The sequence below is a fragment of the Carassius gibelio genome, chromosome A24 (assembly GCF_023724105.1).
Source record: "Carassius gibelio isolate Cgi1373 ecotype wild population from Czech Republic chromosome A24, carGib1.2-hapl.c, whole genome shotgun sequence".
Lineage (NCBI taxonomy): Eukaryota > Metazoa > Chordata > Actinopteri > Cypriniformes > Cyprinidae > Carassius > Carassius gibelio.
Genome location: NC_068394.1, coordinates 4,591,394 through 4,615,083, shown reverse-complemented (window position 1 = coordinate 4,615,083; position 23,690 = coordinate 4,591,394). Strand labels below are relative to the sequence as shown.

The 23,690-nt window shown below is 35.3% G+C and overlaps 1 protein-coding gene across 2 annotated transcripts in view; it reads right to left on the bottom strand.

Annotated features, from left to right (window-relative positions):
• Positions 1 to 23,690, bottom strand: part of LOC127946460 (matrix metalloproteinase-16) — a 50,825-nt gene that overhangs the window by 5,244 nt on the left and 21,891 nt on the right. For both annotated transcript variants that reach the window (XM_052543054.1, XM_052543052.1), the window contains 5 exons: positions 12,864 to 13,025; positions 10,232 to 10,449; positions 5,188 to 5,326; positions 1,684 to 1,834; positions 1,485 to 1,600 (listed from right to left, as the gene is read on the bottom strand). In XM_052543054.1, the coding sequence (XP_052399014.1) occupies positions 1,485 to 1,600; positions 1,684 to 1,834; positions 5,188 to 5,326; positions 10,232 to 10,449; positions 12,864 to 13,025 (786 nt within the window). The remainder of the gene's footprint in view (positions 1 to 1,484; positions 1,601 to 1,683; positions 1,835 to 5,187; positions 5,327 to 10,231; positions 10,450 to 12,863; positions 13,026 to 23,690) is intronic.

Sequence of the window (23,690 nt, the reverse complement as noted above, 5' to 3'; positions counted from 1 at the left end):
ACAAATATGTTTTCTATTTCATATTTAGAATATATGTATATACTAAATGTATTTATGTAAAATGGGTAAAATGTGTTGTTGTTGTTTTTTTCTACAATTAAAAAAAATAACTATTAAATCTTGCAGGGCTTTGTTGAAGGTTTTTGAAGATGAGGGTATGTCATTGCTAAAGTGACAAATAAATGTGCACCAAAATACAGTAAGGATTGATTGGACAAATGGCCTTTGATGCTGAAAAAATCAAAAGATATAGTAAGCATTTTCACATTTCTTTTTTAATTTTTTATTCTAATCTCACATCCCTACTAATTTCCTGTCACTCTCCACAAAATCTGTTGAATAAAGATTCTAGATCTAGTTTCTAGATTTAAATAAAAATGTTCCAGACTGGACGAGGTCTGGAAGTGTTAAAAAAACGCCATCCTTTCTTTTCTCCCCATGATCAGCTGGCCATGATGACACATAAATAATTAGGGTCAATTTTCTTAACTGCATTGCTCACAGGGGCCTTTTGGGTAACGTGCAGAGACAGGGCTGAAAGAAAGCCCACTATCACTATCAAAGTGTGGTTAGCCAAACAATACCCCTGGAATATCAATGCACCCGTCATGCTCAGGTGAGCGCCTGTGTTCATGGGCAAACCTGGCAGCGGGGCTGGGTACAGATGGCATATGTGTGGCTATCGACCTCCGTGCCTGCAGCTACGGGCTGAACTCATGCAAGACGTCCCCAGCCCGAGAGCTCCTGCCAGAGACATTCACACTCGTCCTGCACAAACTTTCAGAACTGTGCTCTTGTTCAGACTGAAAATAGGTCAGTGTAAACGGGATTGACGCTGATTTAAACTGCTTCATGATGAACAGAAAAGATTTGGAGTCAAATACAACATTATTTCAGATGCTGCATGGTCTGTTTGTGGTTTAAATTAATTAGCTAACAAGTCTTTATTGAAGTTTTGTAGATGTTTAGAGTCTGTGTTGGTTTTTCCCTTTTTCTGATGTGCTTTTTATGTTGGCCCCAAATTGGGTCCCAAATACTTTTTCTGCCATATTTGTCCTTTTTATTCAGAATATAGTGGAGAAACGAAAGGAAATTATAGGAAAAAGGTGAGGGCATAAGATTGGGAAAGGTTGCAAGCCAGATTCAAACTTGTGTTGCCTACACCACAGCACTAACCAATGCTTCAGACAAGATGCCAAATTCTATTTAAAATACAAAATTATGGTTTTATTAAGGAGTTAGCTGGCTTGAAATGAACATTTTGTTACCATAAAAGTGGTTCATGTGACCTGTGAACAATATTTCAAGTTTTATCATGCATTAATTTGAAAGCCAAAGCAGAAGGTATGTTAAATATTGGTGTGTTACTCCCATAAATCTATTGTTTGACTTCATAAGAACAATAGACATAAAAAAAATAATGCAAAAAAAATATATAAAAAAATAAAAAATAAAAAAAATATATATATATATAGGAAGCATACCATTAGCTTTGTCAACAAATGCTCCTTGTGGAGAATCTGGGACACCCTTCCATACAGTGATGGACTTGGGATAGCCAGGATCTATCATTTTCAAGTCTTCATTATATCTCCAATACCTGCGTATAGATAATCAGAGAAAGTTACACACACATGGCCGAGTGCACACACACACACACACACACACACACTGTTCACATACCTATCTCCTTTGAAGAAGTAGGTCTTGGCCACGTCCTCCCACCAGACGGCTGTCTCTATACTCTGCGCTGGCATGCCATTTCCAAACATTGAGATGTCCTGCGGGTAACCAGGCTGTAGCATTGTGTCCTTGAACACCCAGAACTGCTTGCCTAGAAAAAAATCAGATTACAGTATTCAACCCATGGTAGATTTTGAGAAACTTCAGTCATATAGATCAGTCAAAGAAGGAAAATGTAAATCATGGTTTCTAGAAATTCTTTATGACTTGCTGACATGTTGATTTTGGAAAATACTGTATATTGATTATTTATTGGGATGATTTTAATGCGCTTTTTTGTTGGCCATTACATTTTTCTTTCTGCGACATCTGAGTATAAGAGTGTTGACAAAAATGCTTTTGCTTTTATATATTTATATACATATATGGTCTACTGAGAACATTACAGAAAACATATATCATTTGCTTTGTTTTTCCTCTAAATTTTTAAAGTCAGTACTACCTTAATATATAAACTCTTCGCATTTAATATAATAATAATCAAAATAATAACAATTATTGTTATTATCGACTCATACAGTAAAAATATATAATGTAACAGTAAACTAAAGTATAATTAAAAATACATTTGATACATATTACAGTAAATACAGTATTATAGCAAATACATATAGAAATGTATATTATATATATTACAATATTACAATTAAAAGGCAGTAGACATATTGTAACATAATATATAAATACAGTTTTACATTTTATTATTATTATATTGCAGTGCAGTAATGATTATTAAATCATTATTTATAATTAGAATTAATTAATGTTCTTAATGTTTCACACACACACACACACACACACACACACACACACACACACACACACACACACACACACACACACACACACACACACATATATATATATATATATATATATATATTTAGCCCTAGTCCCACTTTATGCACATTAATCCAATGGAAATTATTTTAAAGATAACCATAGTCATATTTCATGTTTGTGCTTAATAACTGTATATAAGTGTTCCTGTGGCTCAACTGGTAGAGCACTGCGCTAGCAAGCAAGCAAGAGCAAGGTTAGGAGTTAGATTCCCCGGGAACACATGATAGGTAAAAGTTGATAGCCTGAATGCACTGTAAGTCGCTTTGGATAAAAGCGTCTGCTAAATGCATAAATTTAATAACTGATAATCACTGAGTTTATTGACACGGAATCCTCAATATTTACATCATTTCCAGATAAATGTCTGTTTCAGCAAAACCAAACTTTCAATTTCACAGTTCAGGCACTTCCTGTTTGCCTTTAATTACCTTGAGCAGGCCTTTGGCCGTGCGTCTGCCACTGTTACTCAGACCTGACATGTTAATGCCTTCACTTAAAATGTCAGTGTGCTTTAGAGGCGCCCCTGGAGGAAGGAGGAGAGCAGGGGTGCAGCACTGACCCTCTGAGCTCAGGAAACATGTCCACGGCGGGCCGGGTTAAGGGCTGTCATGGTTTGTTTGGAGTCTGAGGGGTCAGGGGAGGACAGGTCCGTCATTTTTCCTCTGGAGGAGGAAATGCCTGTCACGTCACCTGGGTCTTTCTCATGGCCCTCTCAGCGGGGTCAAATGTCTCTCTGTGCAAATGCAGGGGCTGAAGAGTGCAAGAGAGATAACTGTAGACCCCTGGAGCCTCATTTATGTCTGTGTTTTGTTTGAGAAAGTGAAATTGCAGGGTGATTTCATTGTAAATGTTGGCTTGAGGTCAGCGTTATCCACAGCAACACATTTAAATGTCCAGATTTGGCCATGCTTTCTGACCTACTTAACTGCTCAGAGGTCAGTGTAAGAAATCCTCACTCCGTGCTGCTTTCTACTGGCAATGAGTGTGAAAAATGTGTTTATTTGCTTCCACATGGACCACACACACTGTACGAACCCATGGGAAGAAAATCACAAATGCGATGAGTTTATAAGCTTCGTCATAATGACCTCAGTGTGATAAAAAAAAAAAAAAAACTCTCATCAAATGCACATTATATGAGTTATTTTATTCACATTCATTTATAGTTTTTTACTTTACTATTTTATAGAATATATATTTATATTATTATTTATATATATATATATATATATATATATATATATATATATATATATATATATATCATTTTTACCATATTTTTATTCATGAGACTTAATAATAATAATTTTTATTAGGATAATATATTATGTATATTATTCTTTTATGATTATATGATTAGAATCATTATTAAAATATATTATTATTAACACCACTAGTACATCATTAACGATCACTAACGATTATTCAACTATTGAGGGCAGCCCTAATTAATGTTTTATCAATATAAATGATAATTATTAAGTCTCACTATTATTTTATTGTTGTTGACATAATTTATTGATCATGTTATATATTGCAGGTTTTGTATATGACTATTTCCTTTTGATTGTGTGTAAACATGACTCATGTTCTTGACAGGTTTTGTGAGATTCACCATCACAGACGCGCTCACACACATGCATGTTTATACAGTCACTAGATGAACTCCTAAAGGCCGCGATATACTTCAAACGAAAACGAAGACGAACTAATATTATGTCATTTCAAACAAAATCAGGATGAAAGGAAGTTCGTTTTGAGTTTGTTTCAGCAGTTCGAAACAGCTGACCAAAACAAACTTTCTGGGGGAGTTCGTTCCACCTTCTTTTACATGCAATTTTTTATTTTTATTTTTTATTTAGTTTGTGAAATGCCAAACAAACATACAATAATAAACCTTAGTTTTTATCAAAAGTAAATCATGACGCCACATAAAATATAAAAAGGTGTAACAATTTGTCCAGTTTAATATAATAAATGAACACTAATAAAATAAAGTAACAAACTGACTCCAATATTTTTTTTTTCCACATCATGCTTAAGTTTTACAGACTATGATACTACATTCACACTTCCTATAAAGGACTGATTATGGTTCTTTTGTATTGCAAACATGATACTTGACTCTGAACTGCGGCTAATCATTATTCTTTTGTTTATAATATTCTTACCATTGGTGCCCGTCTCACACCTACATTACCTACACTTCATCATTTCATCGTTGTTGTGTTTAGGGGATATGTGTGAGCGTCACAAGTCATGTTTACATTAATCTACTCCCCGCCTCCAATGTTCGGAAACAGTATACCGTCGCTCAGACTCTTCGAACTTCTTTTTGCCCCCAAACTAATAACGAAAGTGAACTTCATTTGAAGTATACCAGGTCCTTAACAGTGTTATATTTCGAGGCAAACTGCCCCCCGCTCCAGTAAAGCCGTGCAGATAAACCCGTGAGAGCCTTACAGCATCTGACCTCTCTGTAGAAACAAGGTTAAGTCTCATCTTCAAGCTGTTCACTAACTATCTCTGAACTCAACTCGCCTTTGACGCTTGTAAACAACTTGTGCTGAAGGACCTTGATCTGATGTGTACAAATCTTACCTTTGAAGAAAACAAATTTGCCCTTGCTGTTCTCATAGACGGCGTCGATCCTGGGTGGCAGACCCCTCCAGAAGACGTTGATGAGCATGGGGTAACCGGGCATCACAGCGTTATCTCTGACCCTCCAAAACCAGTGGTCCTTCATAGAGAAAACGTGATTGGAAGAGAAAAAAACAAACAAACAAACAAACAAACATTAGCTGTATGGAACATTTCAGACATATCATATAAGGCTTTGTTGTTTTTTGGAGCACAGAGTGGTCAATACAAGGCTTTAGAAGTTTAGTCTCATAAACAGCAGCTTTTCTGTTGTTTACAAGTCTTTTTTTTTCAGTTATTCAAAAAAGGGTATTTTATAAATAACTCAAACCCAACTGGGAACAGTTTTTTGCTGTGGTATCCTGGCCTTTACCTACAGCCGTTCGGCCGCAGCTGCTCTGGAAAATCCCACGTCACACATCTAAAGCTTTGATGCCACTGCTTTGATGCTCCAAAGCTTGTTTAAACATTGGTGGCAAAACAAACAATATCTCCGTCATCACTCTGTGGTAGCCGTAACAATCGTTCCCTTCTGGGAAGCTCTTACTTATGAGTCCAGAAATCAAAATGTATAAAACAGATTTTGTGGGCAATTTCATATTTCACAGTTCCCAGCCGACGCAGGAGGCTTTTAGTCGTAATAAACAGCAAAGGATGCACATTAGATGTGTAATTGATGTTTATCTGTGTGTTTTTATCATTCTTGTGCTGCTGGAGAGGATGATGGGAAATCAAGCCTGTCGCCTCATAAACTGAATAAACGAGTAACATTTTCTGTAGCTTTATGTCCATTCGTTCCGAACCTGTATTACTATTTTCTTCCGTTGAACATACAGTTTTTTTTTTTACATTGCAGTAAAGAATGTACATATGTGTGGACGTAGCATTTAAAATACTAATAATAATATAACTAATAATAATACTAATAATATTATTTATAATAATTTAAATAATACATATATTAATATTATATATATATATATATATATATATATATATATATATATATATATATATATATATATATATATATATAATATTTTTTATATAATTTCATAAAAATGTAAAAAATAAATATATAATATTTTAAAAAATATAAATATAACATTTTAAATGGCATATGATAGCATTTAGAATCATATAAATTATAAATAAGAATATAATTAATAATATATAGTCAATAATTGAAATATATTTAATATATATTTTTGAAATTATATCATAAATATTTATAATATTTTTATAAATAGCACATGCATTTTGTTTATTAGTGGTGTTTGTGAAGTAAGATATCAGTAATACTCTTACTCTTAAGATATCAGTTAATAAAATTTACTTTGGTGTATAACTTCAAAAGTCCCATACTCCCTTTAATATTAATAATAATTATTATTATTATTATTATTATTATTATTATTATTATTATTATTATTATTATTATTATTATTAAATATTAAAACGTTTTTGAATGACTATTAGTAAATGAGGCCTAATATGATTTTGTATATTACAGTAATAAAATAAACTTAATTTCAGGAAAAAGTTTTAATGCGATTATCAGAATAGTACTCATATTTGTGCATGTTGTAATTTAAATAACACATTATGGAATTAATGTATAATTACATTTATTAACATAATTATTATTAAAATATGCAATATTTATAATATTGTTATATTATAAAATGAATAAACAAGTATTTTGTAGTGCAGCACAGCTTGAACGTGATACTGACCAATCAGCATCCAGATCAATTTGTTATATGCAGTTCTGAGATAATTCGCGGTGCACCATAAGGCTGTTTCATCAGGACTGACTCTCTCAGAATGCAGTTTAACAGTAAGTTTGAGAATAACGTATGGCTCAAAGATGACAACTCCATTATTCTTCAAGCACACATTTGCTTCTCCTGACTATGCAGCAAACTGAGGAATATAATTTGACCATCAGTATCTCTAAAACTCAAGGCGTCTTTCATTTTATCCTGCAGTAAGCGCGCAGATGACACTTCTTCAGCCTGCTCCTCGCTGACAGTATTTTGTACTCAATAATAGAGATGTCATTCTTCATATTCTGCACCACTACTTTGTTCCTCACTGTAGCTAAAAAAGAGAGCACAGGCTTTTTGTTTACTAGTATTGTTTTTGAAGTCAGATATCAGTAACACACTAGAATTAACTTTGGTGTATAACTTGTCCCATACTCACTTAAACAATACCTTAAATTTGATCGGGCCCTGTGAGCAGCCACCTATCAACTGCAAAGCAACATACCGTATTTTTCGGACTATAAGTCGCACCTGAGTATAAGTCGCATCAGTCCAAAAATACGTCATGACGAGGAAAAAAACATATATAAGTCGCAATAGAATATAAGTCGCTTTTATTTAGGACTTTATTTTGGACTTTAAAAAATGGGTCACAGAGCAAAAATCTATTCTGCTTTTGTCTGTTAAGAAAGAGTGTCTTATGTGACCCTCTGTACCTTATTTTTTGGAACAGTCACTTTCAGAGAGACCATTATCTGGTACAAGTTGGACAGTCTTCAATATAAATCATCTCTAATTTAGCTGAGTAACACAGAGGAGTCAAATGTTAAATATAATGTTAGAGATTAGAGAAATTGAAGCACAAGCTGTTATTAGGATCAGAGCCTCAGAACTTCTTGTGATTCCATATAAAAAGCTTATAAAACAGAGCTTATCAAAGGCTTCTGTATATGGCTTGTTTTATATTTCTTGTTTAAAGAAATGGTTCATTTTATAACATACTGCCTTTTATAACATACTGTCTGGTACTCAGTGTTAAAACGTCATATTTTTTTTTCCTAATTTTCATCTGTTATTATTGAATAAATAAATCCGGTATTTCATTATTTACCATGTATCCTAGGCTGGTCTCTTGACTGTCTGCAGGAATGGGGCGCCTTCATTCGCTTGGCTTTTCCCAGCATGCTTATGCTATTTGTGGAGTGGTGGACATATGAGATCGGTGGATTCCTAGTAGGTTTGCAATATTTTATTGTTTTTATCTAATTACATTTGTTTGTCATGAATATATTTGTGATTTTGATGTATTTTATTGTTGTAGGGCTCATCAGTGAGACTGAGCTAGGAGCCCAATCTGTGGTGCATGGGCTGGCCTCTATTGCATATAAATAAAAAACATTTAATGTGTGTGTGTGTGTGTGTGTGTGTGTGTGTGTGTGATCCTGGACCACAAAACCAGTCTGTAAATTTTTCAAAATTAAGATTTATTTATAATGAATAAATAAGCTTTCCATTGATGTTTGGTTTGTTAGGGTAGGAAAATATTTGGTTGATAAAAAAAAAATTAAATATTGAAAAAATTACCTTTGAAGTTGTCCAGATGAAGTCCTTAGCAATGCATATTACTACTAAAATTTTAGGTTTTGAGATATTACTTTAGGAAATTTACAAAATATCTTCATGGAACATGATCTTTACTTAATATCTTAATGATTTTTGACATAAAATAAAAATCTATAATTTTGACTGGTTTAGTGGTCCAGGGCCTCTCTCTCTCTCTCTCCCTCACACACACACACACACACACACACACACAAACATATATATACATGTCTGGTTCATTTATGGAATCATTAAGGAAAAAGAGTAATGGGAAATTTCTCATATCTCCCGTCCCTACATCTACATATAGATAAATTCAGATGTCAGAAATGATAAATGGAATTTGATTTGATTTCACTAATATTTTAATGTGTTTGATTTAGCAGGAGCTCAGATGGCATTCATACAGATTCCATTCAGAGGTTTAATCTGCTCAAATGATGCACACTGTGACAGCCAGCCCATACTGAACACAGGGATGTGTGCGGGGAGATAGAGGGATGGAGCGATGCATAAGAAAGATGAAAGCACCGTGAGCAGTGTGGTGCTGGGCAGGTTGAGGGCTTGCTGCTGGGAGATCGGCCTCAATCCCTCTGCCTCTCACTATTTCACAGTCTAGAGATCCCTCACCGGACTGTGAAACTCTCCTCAAGGGGACTGTACGGAGGGATCTGTCACCGGGAAAGACTTAAACTGCATCAAACAGCAGCACTCAGGAGACGTCCAGTCAGTTGAGTGAGTTAGACACACTCTCCAACACTTCAAACACACATACTTACTAGAGAGAGAGAGAGGAGAGGGAGGAGGGAACTGACTGTTTTCATTACTGGAGAAATGATAGAGAAAAATCATGCTTTTATTTACATTTGCAGAAATTGTACCTACAGGGATCATATACATTTATTTTGACATTTAAAAATAGCTTTAAAAGATATTTATACATATTTTATATTTACATCAAATTCCGAATTTACTGGTAATGTTACAACTTCTCATACCGTTAAATTTCCTGAACGAATTTACCGGTATTTTTTAAAAGATCCTGTTCACACATGACCTCTTTATGGAAATTTACCAGTAACTTTCCGGAAACGTCTGTATGTGTGAAAGGGCTTAGTAAGCACAAAGCTGCTGTAGCCTACATAATATGTGGAACCAAACAGCGTAGTTTATCTTCTTTCCATGAGCCTGCCTTTATCTTTCTCTCACTGGTGAAGCTGAAGCTTTCATTAGCAGGGTCAGAGCTCTATAATCCACACCCTGCCGTCCATCCAGTGATTGCTAACGCTCAGCTATCCTGATACACTCACACTGGAGGGTGAAGAATTCATTGAAGGCAGCTCACAGGTTCAGCGAGCAAAGAAAAGCTCATTGGCTCCGACTAACAGGTCAATTTCCTTTAGCTCAAGCGCTGAGAGAACAAAGAGAAAACACCCACACACAGGCAGGCGAAATGCTGGCTGAAACGCTTCCTGTGGACGCCACGTGTGTGTGTGTCTGTGTTCGTCTGAAGCTGCCAGCACTCTCAAACACAATGTTGAAGATGAGCTAATTTCATATAGTAATTAAGACATATGAATCTGTTCATTTTGTGTATTTCTGACAGTTGCTGTATGTGTCATTCGTTGGCTTACCTTAAACACAAACATCTCCCTCCTGAGGATGGCTAACGTGTTGAAGTCGCCGTCACAGATGTCTGGCTTAGCATTCGGGTGCAGTGGTTTGTCGCCGGTCGGTATTCGTGGAGGCCGTGTCTGCCGGTCGTTTTTGCGTGGATCTACGGGAGGGTGCGAGCGGGCAGGTGGGATGGTTGGTAGAGGTCTCGTTGGCTGATGAAGTTTATCTGGAGGTCCTGGAGAGAGAGAGAGAGAGAGAGAGAGAGAGAGAGAGAGAGAGAGAGAGAGAGAGAGAGAGGTTATCAAACACACATTTTTTTTGAGTTTCTAGAGATTTTATCACAAGCAAGGATTATAGCCAAAAACCTCCTCATAACTGGCAAAATCCAGTCTCCGAATAAAATTTTTAAGTCTAGATGCAATATTAAAGTGCCATTTGTTTGGCAACAGTTAAGTTAATGTACTGTTTTAATTGGTTTATCGCGATAATTTCTTGGACAATTTATCGTCCAGCAAAATTTGTTATCGTGACAGGCCTAATAATAATAAATACAATAAATAATAAACAATTACATCCATAATTACCACGTAAATAATAATAATTATTATTATTATAAGAATAATTCATATTATTGATGTATTTTTCATAAATAATATTTTATTTATATTGTGCTATATATCACAATTAACAATTATTGTGTTAATATAAAATGTATTAATACCTTTTACCAAATGTAAAATGATATGTTTATTTATCATATTTCTGTCTTCTGCTACTCATCCAACAAGTTCCAACAAGTCAAAAAAGTATAAATTTTAAAGAGATGATACTTTACATTTAAATTATAAATGACTCATATTGTATATTTAATATAAATTATACTCACATAAGTTTATATCTATCTATCTATCTTTATCAATCTATATCTATATCTATATCTATCTATCTATATCTATATCTATCTATCTATATCTATATCTATCTATATCTATCTATCTATCTATCTATCTATCTATCTATCTATCTATCTATCTATCTATATATATATATATATATATATATATATATATATATATATATATATATATATCATGCATTGCACATTTATTACATATAACATTTATTATATTGTATATTTTTTATTTATTTAATTTTTTTGATGAAAATAAAAGGTAAAAGAAGCTAGATGATCTCATTGACAATGGACCATGGTTTTATAATTTTCATCTGGACCATTAGTATAACAAAACAAAACAAAAAACAGGCTGTCATGTGCTCTCGGATCAATTATAGTCCAGCATACACCTCGATTATCTGTGGACGTATTATCACAGCACAGCAGACGGCGGACCCGCTCTGAAGAGTCCAAGCTGTTCGCACAATGAACTAAGAGAGCCGTCAGAACGCTAAGAGCCTGCGGATCGAGAGGTCAAGAAATCTTCTGTGAGAATGAAAGGATAGGTGATTAAATGGAGAAAATGAATGATTTGAAAAATGAATCAGGCAGGGGGACGGTCTGACAGGATTAGCCGTCTGGAGATGTGAGCGGCCCAGAGAACCACAGAGAGGAGCGACTGTCTGAAATCAAACCTCCTGAAATAGAGCAAGGATTACAGGCCTTTATGTTACATAACGCAAAGCCAGCGAAATGGAGATCTGTTCTGGTGAGAGTGAGGAATATTGAGAGAACCTAGTTGGGAATGTGTGCTTGATACATAAGAAGTACGAGTATCTCCACCCTCCGTGGTCACATCCTGTGTCAGGAGGACATCGGATGGAATACAGGAAAGAGGAACGGTCATTTTAGTGTTTTTTTGGGGGGATGGGAGTGGAGGAACAGAGGGGAAAATAATGCAGTAGATTTTAACATTTTATAAAGAAACATGTTTAGTTGCCAGGGTGTTGCTATGTGGTTGCTAAGGGGTTCTGATTTGAGCTAAAAACTGAGGGTTAATATTTAGTTTTACACTGTAAAAAAAAAAAAAAAAAATTCTACAAATTTTCACAAATAATTGCACAGAATCAACAAGCTTGTTTTAGCAATGGAATTAAAAAAGATGTTGATGTTTTTTTTTCTCACAACTTTGAGTTTATATGTGTATATAATATGTAATATATAATTCTGAAAAGGAAAAAAAAACAGATTTTTATTTATTTTATATAGAATTTCTAGGTCAAAAAGCTATCAATCAAAAACTCAGCAGCCAATGAGAACCCAATGAGAACTGCTAACCCCGCCCCCAAGAAGGATTTGTGCCAGAATGGCAAACAAAAGCTCAGGTAGCGTAAATGAAAACTTCAGATGTACTAGCAAAGTTAGTAAAGAATGCAGTATATTTAAATACGAAGTCATTCAATTTGCCTGTGATAATTTTTTTTTCCCTGTGAGTTTTAAATTCAGAATGTGAGTTTATGAATCAGAATTCTGAGGAAAAAAAGTCAGAATTGTAAGATGAAAAGTTGCATTTACCTATTTTATCATTTTATTCTGTGGTTGAAACAAACTTTCATGAGTAACACACAAAAAGTTATTTTTTATACATTGAACAACTGAAATATTTTGTTGTTTATTTTTTATTTACTTAGAAAAAAATTTTACACTGTAGAAAAAGTATGTTGTGAATTGAGTGTGTTCTGTGTGTATCTTACCGTAGATCTTCTGGATGCCCTGCAGATCATCATGTGGCAGTCTGAAGTTCTCTGTGTCCATGTACTGGTAGAAGGGGGCCATGATGGCAGTGGGGTCGTTGGAGTGCTCCAGGCCTAACGCGTGACCCAGTTCATGTACTGCCACCAGGAAGAGGTCATTCCCTGTACACACAACACACACATAACCTACTGCAGCACAATATTTTAAATCACTGAAAATTATTCAGATAAAAGTACCACATCTTGGGTAAGTTGCCATTTATTATCTGTGCTATGGCATTTTAGAGTTGCTGGTGATTTTTTTATTTTTAGTTAAAAACAAACACTATATGACCACTGTGATCCGATGACCAAATAAACAACTCTTAGAAGCCATTTTTTTTAAGTGAATCAAAATTTACAAATGACACTTGTAAGCTATTTTTTGGGCAATCAAAACAAACACATAATTCTTATGAGCTGATTATTTTTATTCAAAGTTGCTTTTGTCTAAAGTTGCTAAATGAATGTTAATGTATTTTATTTTTATTTATTTGTTTGTTTGGTGAATGAAAGCAAATGACCCTAATGAGTTGGTTCTTTTTTTAGTGAATTAAAAACATACAGATTGACTATTGTTGGCGTGTAGTCCAATTATAAAATGATCAAATCTTTTTTTTTTTTTTTTTTTTTTTTTTTTTTTTTTTATTCAAAGCAAACATAAAATTCTAATTCTTCTTACCTAACTGAACCAAAACAAACTAATGACTTTTATAGACTGGCTCTTTTTTAGTGAATCAAAATGAACAAATTACTCTTATGAGCTTGTTCTTTTTTTTATTGAATCAAAATGAATTAAAGGGGGGGTGAAATGCTATTTCATGCATACTGAGTTTTTACACTGTTAAAGAGTTGGATTCCCATTCTAAACATGGACAAAGTTTCAAAAATTAAGTTGTACGTTTGAAGGAGTATTTTTGTTCCAAAAAAACCTCTTCCGGTTTGTCACAAGTTTCGGAAAGTTTTTTTCGGGTATGGCTCTGTGTGACGTTAGATGGAGCGGAATATCCTTATATGGGTCCTGAGGGCACGTCTGCAGGAAGAGCGCGCGCTCCCGTATAGCAGAGCACTGAGAGGCTGAGCACTGACAATCACTGATCAGAGCGAGAGCGTCGCGAAAAGTCACAAAAGAAGTGTGTTTTTGGTTGCCAGGGCAAGACAACCCTGCACAAATTACCAAAAAAGAAACAGCATTAAGGGACCAGTGGATGGAGTTTATTTTTACAGAGCATCAACGGAGTTGTGCAAGTGTTTTTGTTTGTTCCCTGCATTTCGGATTGCACATCGTTTATTTCTTAAGGATAATGCAGTCCCAACGGAAAAGGGTCACGATTGTGTGTTGGAACCGCATGCGGTGAGTAAAACTGCTTCAAATATCTCTGTGTTGTTAACTTAGCTATCAGCGTGTAAGCACATCAAGTAAACAACATGCGATGTTGTCATCAAACTGCACTTTCCACATGTACAGCTTAAAAAAAAAAACATAAAAAAACATAAAGTGGAACTTAGTCATTTTCCAAAACCGCTAAGCAAATATATACAGTTTCAGTTCATACCACATAGAGACACCTTTGCTGATGCTGCTCTTGTTAAATTTCAGCCTCTGGATCTGTGTCACAGCTTCCACATGCTCTCAACGCAAAATCCTACTGGCGCTCATGATTATTTAGTTCCGCCCACACGTCACGCCTCTAGGCGCTCGTGTTTTTCCAGGAAAAATCGGTACAGACTATCTTTCTCTTATAAATATAATAAAAATAAAGACTTTTTGGAGCTATGAAGGATGCAGTACTACTCTATAGGTACTCAAGATTAACAGGATATTGAGTGAAAACGAGCATTTCACCCCCCCCTTTAATGAGTCCTTTGAGATTCTTTTTTTAGTGAGTCAGAAACATACAGTTCAACCCTTTGAAGTCTGATTCCCAAATGAATGAAACTTATGAGCCATTTATGTTCATAGATCATCAAAAAGAACAAAATTAGCTACATTATCTTCATTTTTCTTCTTTCAGAATATCCTGTTTCCCTGACAGATTACATAAAAAACACTGTTCTTGAAAATAATTTCATGTTTACTTTAAGCAGTATTATTTCAGAATTTGTTCTGAGCACTAAAAATGATGATCCAATTCTGATATTGTTATGTATAATTCATACTGAATCAAGGCATATACTTTATACAGTATGAACCCAGCCAGTGCTCACACGTGAGCTCAAAAAAAAAAACAAAAAAAACAAAAAAAAAAAACACTGAAAATCCACAAAATTTACAGCAAATGTGTCAGAGCTGAATCAAATCAAAGCTGTCTGGCTGTATGCATGTGGTTGTTTGTGTGAGTAACTGTTCCATCTCTGTTTCCACTCCAGAATAACTCATCCAGAGTAACCACAGCTACTGCTGGGATTCATTACAGTATGAACCCTGTCTCTACACACCCTCACATCAAACATCCATGCAGTGCATCTTCCCTCTGTGCACAATTGGAAAACCCCACCCTGGTTGTCCCGTGATGGTTTGGAGTGGGACTTTATGCCACAGGCCAGAAAACAGTCCAAACTCCAAAGTAAGGCAACTGTTATGCGACGGTAAATGAGGACCGCAGAGGACCGAACTCCCATGAAGGCCACATCAGCTGCTACAGACAGACATCTATCTTTTCTCTTCTCCTTCAGCTGTGACTCACTTTTATCTGCTGACACATTTTTTATTCAGTCAACTTGTGTTTTATTCAAACTGCTCGGCGTAGGAGACGCAGATCAAATAATGTGTTTTGCAATCCTGTATATTTCGGTCTATTTCTGCAAATGGAGCGTCGCCCTGGAGAATTTGCCGGCGTTAAAGCTGATGGCTGCAAAACGATCCAAAATACACAATTGACCAATTCGCTACCAAGCGAACAAAACACATGAGACCAGTTACAGTTCTGTTATCAGAGAAAAACATTAGTTTGGTAGGGTATTAGAAGGAAACAAACTGTACGTACAGAACACACGTACAAACGATATTAAGAATTTACAAGTAACGGGACAGCGGGAGTGTGAAGACGAGATCTAAAGAGACTTTGTATTAAGATAGAGAGTGGGTTGCACTGGAACCTGGGTCTGAAGAGATTGCTACTAGTATTTTTCAAAACTTTTCTGCATAAATCATCCCTCTCTGTTTACACCATGGACGTAAATGACACTGAAATCTTAGACATAAATATAATGAGGGATCTGAGCCATATATAGCCATCTGTTTTCTTTTGATTATAGAGATAGAGATAGTTCACCCAAAAATTCAACTGTTTTACAAGTAAAAGATGACAGAATTTTTCATTTTTGGTGAACTGTCCCTTTAAGGCAGGGTGTTACCACCCAGCAAACACACAGAAACATGCTAACAAGCCATTGGCGAGATTGAGAACTCTGATTGGATGCAGAGAATTAAATCTCCTTTTGAATGACAAATATATACTATTGATATAGCTGATGATATAGACAGTTAATTTGTCTCATGCATGTGATCGTGTGTAGTCTGAGCAGTGTGTTTAAGTGCAGCTTTTTGGTCCAGAAGGCACCAATGCAAGATGACAATAACGTCAGATTTCTTTGCTGCTAGTTTTTTGAAGTCAGCTTAGTGTGTTCCAGTGTTGTGCCCAATTTCGACGCCCTACCGAATTATTACCCCCCTTGTTCAAGTCTCTAACTGATTGCCTAATCCTAACCCCTCCCCCACACTAACTCCTAAACCTACCAATACTAGGGGCTGCATAATCTGGCGGAGGGTCAGAATTGGGCACAACACAGGCCTTTAGAGCAAGACCAGAGGTGCATTTCCCAAAGGCAACTATGGTCTTAAGTTCTTTCCTTACCAATGGAGTTCAATGGAACTTGAGACCATAGTTAGCTAACAATACCTTCGGGTTTTTTTTGTTTATCAAAAGTGCAACCATTGTTGTCTGATTCAGAAATGAATGATTCTTACAAGCCATTTTTTCTTTCTTTCTTTCTTTTGTGAATCAGAATGAAAAATTACACCCATTAGCAGTTTTTGTGAATCAAAATCACAAAAACATACAAACAAATTCATAATTTTTAGTGAATGGAAACAAACAAATACCCCCAAATTAAAGTCTTCCATGGAAAATAGAAAGTCCTATGAATATGGAACAAATTGAGGAGACTATATGATGACAGAATTTTTTTTTTTCAGGTGAACTGTCCCTTTAAGTCAGGGTGTAAACATCCATCAACTACACAGCAGCATGCTTAGGCAAAGCACTGCGGTTCTCCCAAGATGCTCCTGCTGAAGTTCAATCCGGAACAGCTGTGTTTGAACCATCACGACTCTTACATAAGACCCAAGACCCTGATTAATTAGCAGGCAGCTGAAAGGCAAGTGCATAGATCAAAAAGAGGAGAATAAAAGCAAAGTGATGGGAAACAAAAATGGGAAACGGACATGAAAAGACTTTGCTCAATTTGTCAAGTCCACTGACCTCAATCTGGGAATTACCTTATCTTCACCCATGCTAAAAATGTAGATGTCCAAATACCCAATAAAACATGATAATACCACAGTGCTTTGATATTTACCATGGTACTGGATGATTAATATAGTGTATATTTATATATATATATATATATATATATATATATATATATATATATAAATATATATATATATATATATATATATATATATATATATATATATATATATATATATATATATATATATATATATATATATATATATATATATATATGCCATAGTAAATGTCCAAAAAATGATAATACTATGGTACCTCAATATATATTATTTAACTGAATAACTATAATTTTCATATAAAATTGTATTTACACAGAGCTTCAAAGTTCTTAAAAGAATAATATGCCACAGTAAATGTCCAATAAAATATAGTAAAACCATGGAACTTTGATACACACACACACACACACACACACACACACACCTTCTTTCTGTCAGTTTCACTTGTAGCAAAATGAGCGATGCCTTTTTAATCAGTATGATGAACTTCCTATTCACACGACCTGACACACACACACACACACACACACACTACTCCAGAGACCTGGGCTTGATTACAGATGATGGATCCATCTGTTTAATTCCAAACACAAGATTGGAAATGTCGAAGAGGATGATCCCACACCACTGAATGATTGACAGGCTTTTCTGCCACGTCCACTGCCAGGAAATTATTTTCATAACAGCAAACAGCTAAATGAACTTTCAGGGATTCATTTGCCTTCAAAGGATGTCATCTCTCAGTGTTTCTCAAGGGAAATGGCGAGCGATTCAGTAGCCAAGAACGTGAATGTGTGTGAACATTTGTGAAGCGGAGGCACAAGGCTTTTTCTAAACACATTTCCATGCACACAAAGACAACAGTCAGGATACCCTTGGGGCACGTTACACCCTTTATATATCCCATTCAGATTTCCTCTCTGCTGGAGGACAAACATCCTGTTGAACTAAAGATGGAAGTTTAAGTGCAAGAACTCTTATTTTATGAATTTGCCTTCATTATGCTGTCTTTCTATTCATAGTGTGACTAGTACAATGCTAAATCTTTTTCTGCACTGGTGTAGGAATATCGGTGGCCCACACTATGGGCTTGTCAACAGGGTTTCAGTGAAAACAGTAAATAACAGTAAATGCCATTTTGAAATGAGGCTTAACAGGTCTCTTTAAGAGAAATGCTTTTCCTCTCTTTTAAAGTGAACCGTGTTTGATTTTCCACTCTGATTTTTTCTTTCTGCACAATAAGCTTCTGCGGTATTATCTATTATATCATCACCTTCACATGGAGATCATGAACAAAACATAGGTTGCATAGGTATGAATGTTTTGATGTGTTGTGTTATTATTGACTTTAGCAATTTTAGCCTTTCTACTTCAAAAGGAAATGCCATATTAGTCTATATATTTTTCTATGTAGCAGAAAAGCTAAATTATAGTGCAAAATGGCGTAGACCAGTGGTTCTCAACCATTTACCCAGCAAACAGGGAATGCTCTCACAACTCTTGCTGTCATTCTGGCTAGAGTTGAATTCCATATGATGCACTATACCCTATGCACTTATACTTACACTTATTATACACAATGTACTTATGCACTCAAACATGTATAGTGATAGCCCCTCCCCTTTGCTAAATAATTAAAGCTGTGACAATTATGTGCATGAGGTGTCCAACATTTCACATTTCTTTTATTTTTTGGTTAATTAAGTGCATCATCTGGATATTTAAAGTGCACTTTTTCTATTTGGAATTTTCAGTGTGAAACGCTACTCTATATTACAAACGACTTGGAACGAAATGGAATGCACAGTTCTTTCAAATATATGAAAAAAATGTCCTTGTGGTAATATTAATATCTGTATCGCCCGATTAATATCTGGTCTTTAATAATATTCTCAAATTTTAGCACTAAAACTTTTATACGTGGTACATGGAATTCCTTTTTTTTTTCAAAACTTTTTAGTTGGATGTTCATATTCAAAGAGCATTCAAAAGTAACATTCCGATAATCTTTTTCAGGCTGGGCCTGAACGAAAAGTCTTTAAACAAGCAGATTTGTCAGGTTAAGAATCACTGGTATAGACAAGTGCAGGACTCTTTTTTTTTTTTTTTTTTTTATCAGAGACTATAATTGGTCCATTCTGATCAGTGCTGAGAAAAGTAGCATGTACCATTCAGCAATGCTCGCTATGTGCTACTTAGCAGCTCTGTGGAAAATAATTTACACCTGAATAATGAAATTGAGAAACCTATGAATTGAAAACACTCAGTAACCATGAAGATGTTCCATTGACTGACACTCAAACAATAATGCTTTGCAGTTGCAGTGCTAGCATTTGATATGCAGGTGTGCTATTAACAAAAAAAAGTGTCTAATTTCTTACACACTTGACTATGAAAATGTTTGCTAAATACATTTTTGCAGCATATAAAGTAGGAAATTTGACTAATTGATGCATTGTATTAGCTTCAAACACAGTAAGCGTTTATCACTTACTGTTTGCGTATATCAAACTGTTTCATGCTAATCAACACTGTGTTGATCTATTTATCTTCTTTCCACCCTGCTAGCAAAACCTACAAATAGACAAGCTTAAAGTTAGCTTTGCTAACCAAATCCATTACAGTTTGCTTTCAAACCCTCACTTACCATTGCATTTGCACCTCACAGATAAACCCTTGCTGATTATATACAGATCAGTAAACAGATGTCGCTAAGAACACCATGCTAACAGTGGGAAATTCATTTCGTGGACCATAAAAACAGTAGGCCTAGCAGTTAGCATCCACACAGCTCATAAAGCACATGCAGTTGAACTGCAAATCAGACGAATCCCTTCTGAAATGCTAATTATGGATGAGAAACATTATAAGTCTTCATTTCAACATGAGTCGTGATTAAAAACATGGGAAAGTTGAGAACAAGAGGGCTTCTGTTAGACCTTGGAGAAGGCCATCGCTAAGTAATTGGATCAGGAATGGAGAACGTGGGAGCTAGAGAGACAGAGAGAGTGCTGAGTACTCAGATTCCTGCCGTTCTTCTGTTACCCGTGGCTGATTCCAGGAGAGATCAGGTTCAGGTTCATTCTTGGGTGTGAAGAAATGAGCCGGTGCCATGGACAGATGAAGCATTGTAGAGAGAACAGCTGCTCGGCCATCTCTCTTTTCTCTTCATCTGTCCAAAACCCCCTCTCTTCTTCTTGTTCAGCTCTCACGTCTAGACTTATGGCCTTTACTTTGGCTCTAACGCTGCTTTTCCTGTTTCAAATTCAGACCTCTATCCTTACCAATAAATATGCTGACCTTGAACACAAACTATCTTAAAAACACAGTGCTATTTTAGAATATTTATACTTGCTCATGGTTAAGGATGTTAATATATATATATTAATATAATATATATACGATTTTGACTTATTTTGAACTTACTGATCGGCCTTTACTTTAATCTGTCACAGTCTTTTTTATTAGCCTCAATTTACATAAGCAGTATTTCCAGTACATCTTACTGAGAATCCCAATTTTCTGAGCTCACTTTACACTAAATTCAAATAAGTTGCTATAAAACAGCCTTATAAGAAGGAGACCATATCTAAGACAGCATTTCAAGACTCTTTTGAGTTTAGCGAGCTAACAAGGGATGAATAAAACAAACTGGTACTGAATCCATAGGAAGTGGATTTGAGACAGACACTTGCAAGATAGAGGAGAGATTAAGGACAGTATTTAAACACACACACACACACACACACACACAAGTTACTCAAGCCTTACTCGCAATGCTGTGTGAGGCAAATTTTGAATGGAAATAGAGGGACAAAGTGAGAGATGGAGAGAGAGAGAGAGGCAGGCTGTGTCGGCGGAAGGTGCTGCTGCTACCCACATGGAATGCTAATGCTCCAGTCGGTGGGTGAGAGCCTATTTTAAGAGCAGGCCTGGTGTGTACCAGCGTGAGATGCACTCCTTACACATACAGGATATGGATAACATACAGTACAGTCTGCAGGCCATTCAATCGCATACTGTTTAATCATAAATGCCAATTGTGCCATATACTATATTATAATGTATTATTTGTGTATTTTGGATAAAGTCTCTTTAGCTGCAGTTTATGATTGTCTGAGTATGTGATGACATCACACAGCGGTCACATGACCCGTCACTTTCCCAACGTTGGAAATTCCATAGTTATGAGTTCCCAAGTAGAGAAAATAAAACATGATTTTTAACTACGTTTAAACTACGTTTAACTACGAGTTTTCGAGCAAATATTATTTGACGTACTTTGTTTATTATCAACTTATTTATTTAACTATCAACATGTTTTACAAGTGAATTATTAGAGTGATTATGGTTTGATGTCATCAGGAACAAAGCTGCACATGCATCTGTTCTGCCGTTATAAGAGTTGCCATAGAAATGAATAATTTCTGAGTCTGAGGACTTGAACAGCTCTCAGAGTTGTCATCTCATAATTACAGTAATACACTGAAAGGAGCAGTTTCAAGACAACTTAAAACCACATTTGCATTTAACTTCTATAATGTGTTGTATTCATCAGGATTTGATTGGATCGTGAATCTTTGGCAAAGATTTGTTTATTTTATTATTTTACTGCTACCATGGCATTGAATAAACTGATTCTATCTATTCTATCTATTTGTTTTTCTAACAGAATATATATATATATATATTAGTTGTGGGCCGTTATCGGCGTTAACGTGCTACGTTAACGGGAGACTCATATCGGGCGATAAAAAAATATCGCCATTAATCTATTCTCAAAGTTGGGTTGAGAGCTGGGTCTATACTAGGCGAGCTATGATGACTTTCACTTTGATAGTTTAGCGCGGATGTATGCCTAACCGAATTGCACTGTAGGGGGCGAGAACGAGTCTTCGAACCTGTGTGTATGCCTACTGTGATATTACCACATCAAACGTGATGTGCTAACACGGATGCAGCTGAAGCCGCCGGGTTTGCTTCAGGGAATTATTATATATATTTTTTTTGAAAGAAGCTTCCCAATGGAAACCTCGACAAGACGCACCCCTGTTTCACACATACTCCGTCTGCAGTGGGTATGCAGTTCTTGTACGTTACGAATGTGGTGCAGAAGCAGCACGGACTCATACTCATTGTGCTTTCACTGCAGACGCACCGCTCCTGGAACGCACTGACGGACTGCAACCTGCAACCGCAACCTGCAGTCCATGTTCACTTACATGTATCCCTCCCAGGGGATAATTTGGGGAAAAACAAACCATGCTTATATTTTCAAGACTATAAAGTGCAGGTATGGTGCCCATATGAGTGGCTGGAAATATTACAGGTTTTCTTGTTACAAATATGTTCTTGGGTGCTGAAGGCAGATCTGAATTGGGGTAAAACAAGATTTTGTAAATATTAATGACATGGCAGCGGTTTAAAAAAAAAAAATTGTACAATTATGTCAATTAACGTGTAAACAGTGTAATAGTTTTACTTATTTTTAAATAAATATTTAAATATCTAAAACATATAAAATATAGCCTCACACAGCTGAATAGTAATGTATGTGTGTCTGATAAAGTCTAATGTAAACATGATTTTTTTTTTTTTTATAAATAAATGCCACACTCACTATTAAAACTTGCATAATCACAAAATCGTTCTTAAGCAATGTTTCGGTCAATAGACCTTCAGGCTTCACTGTTTTAAATGTAATTAAATTAAATGTAATTACAATTTCAAGTAAATATATATCGTGTTGTTATTACATTTATGTATTAAATTTAATTATTTAAAATATTTACAGAATTTGGGTCAAGTTCTGAAGTCAGAAACATTGAACAAAAATCACATTTATTTTAAAAAGTGCTTTACAAATAAATTTGAATTGAACTGAAAAGGTTTCATACACTGTATGTATTAAAAAGCTAATATTTTATATAATATTATAACTGAATATAATTCATTATAATTGATAGAATATTTTAATCATTAATTTGAATATGACAACATAAAAAAAGCATGTCTGTATAATGTCACACTGAATATTTTATGTATATTTTATTATGTTATCTTAACCTTGACTGTTGGTTTGAACCTCCAACCTTTTGTTCAAACCGCTTCACCACGATGTCGATAGCAGAAGGAAAGAAGCTACACAGCTTCACCTATTCACAGTTTTGGAACTAAAGTAGTGTGGTTGTGCAAGTAAACAAATTGTTTTCTCACCCTATTCTGTGTATTTCACCTTTATCGTCCCAGAC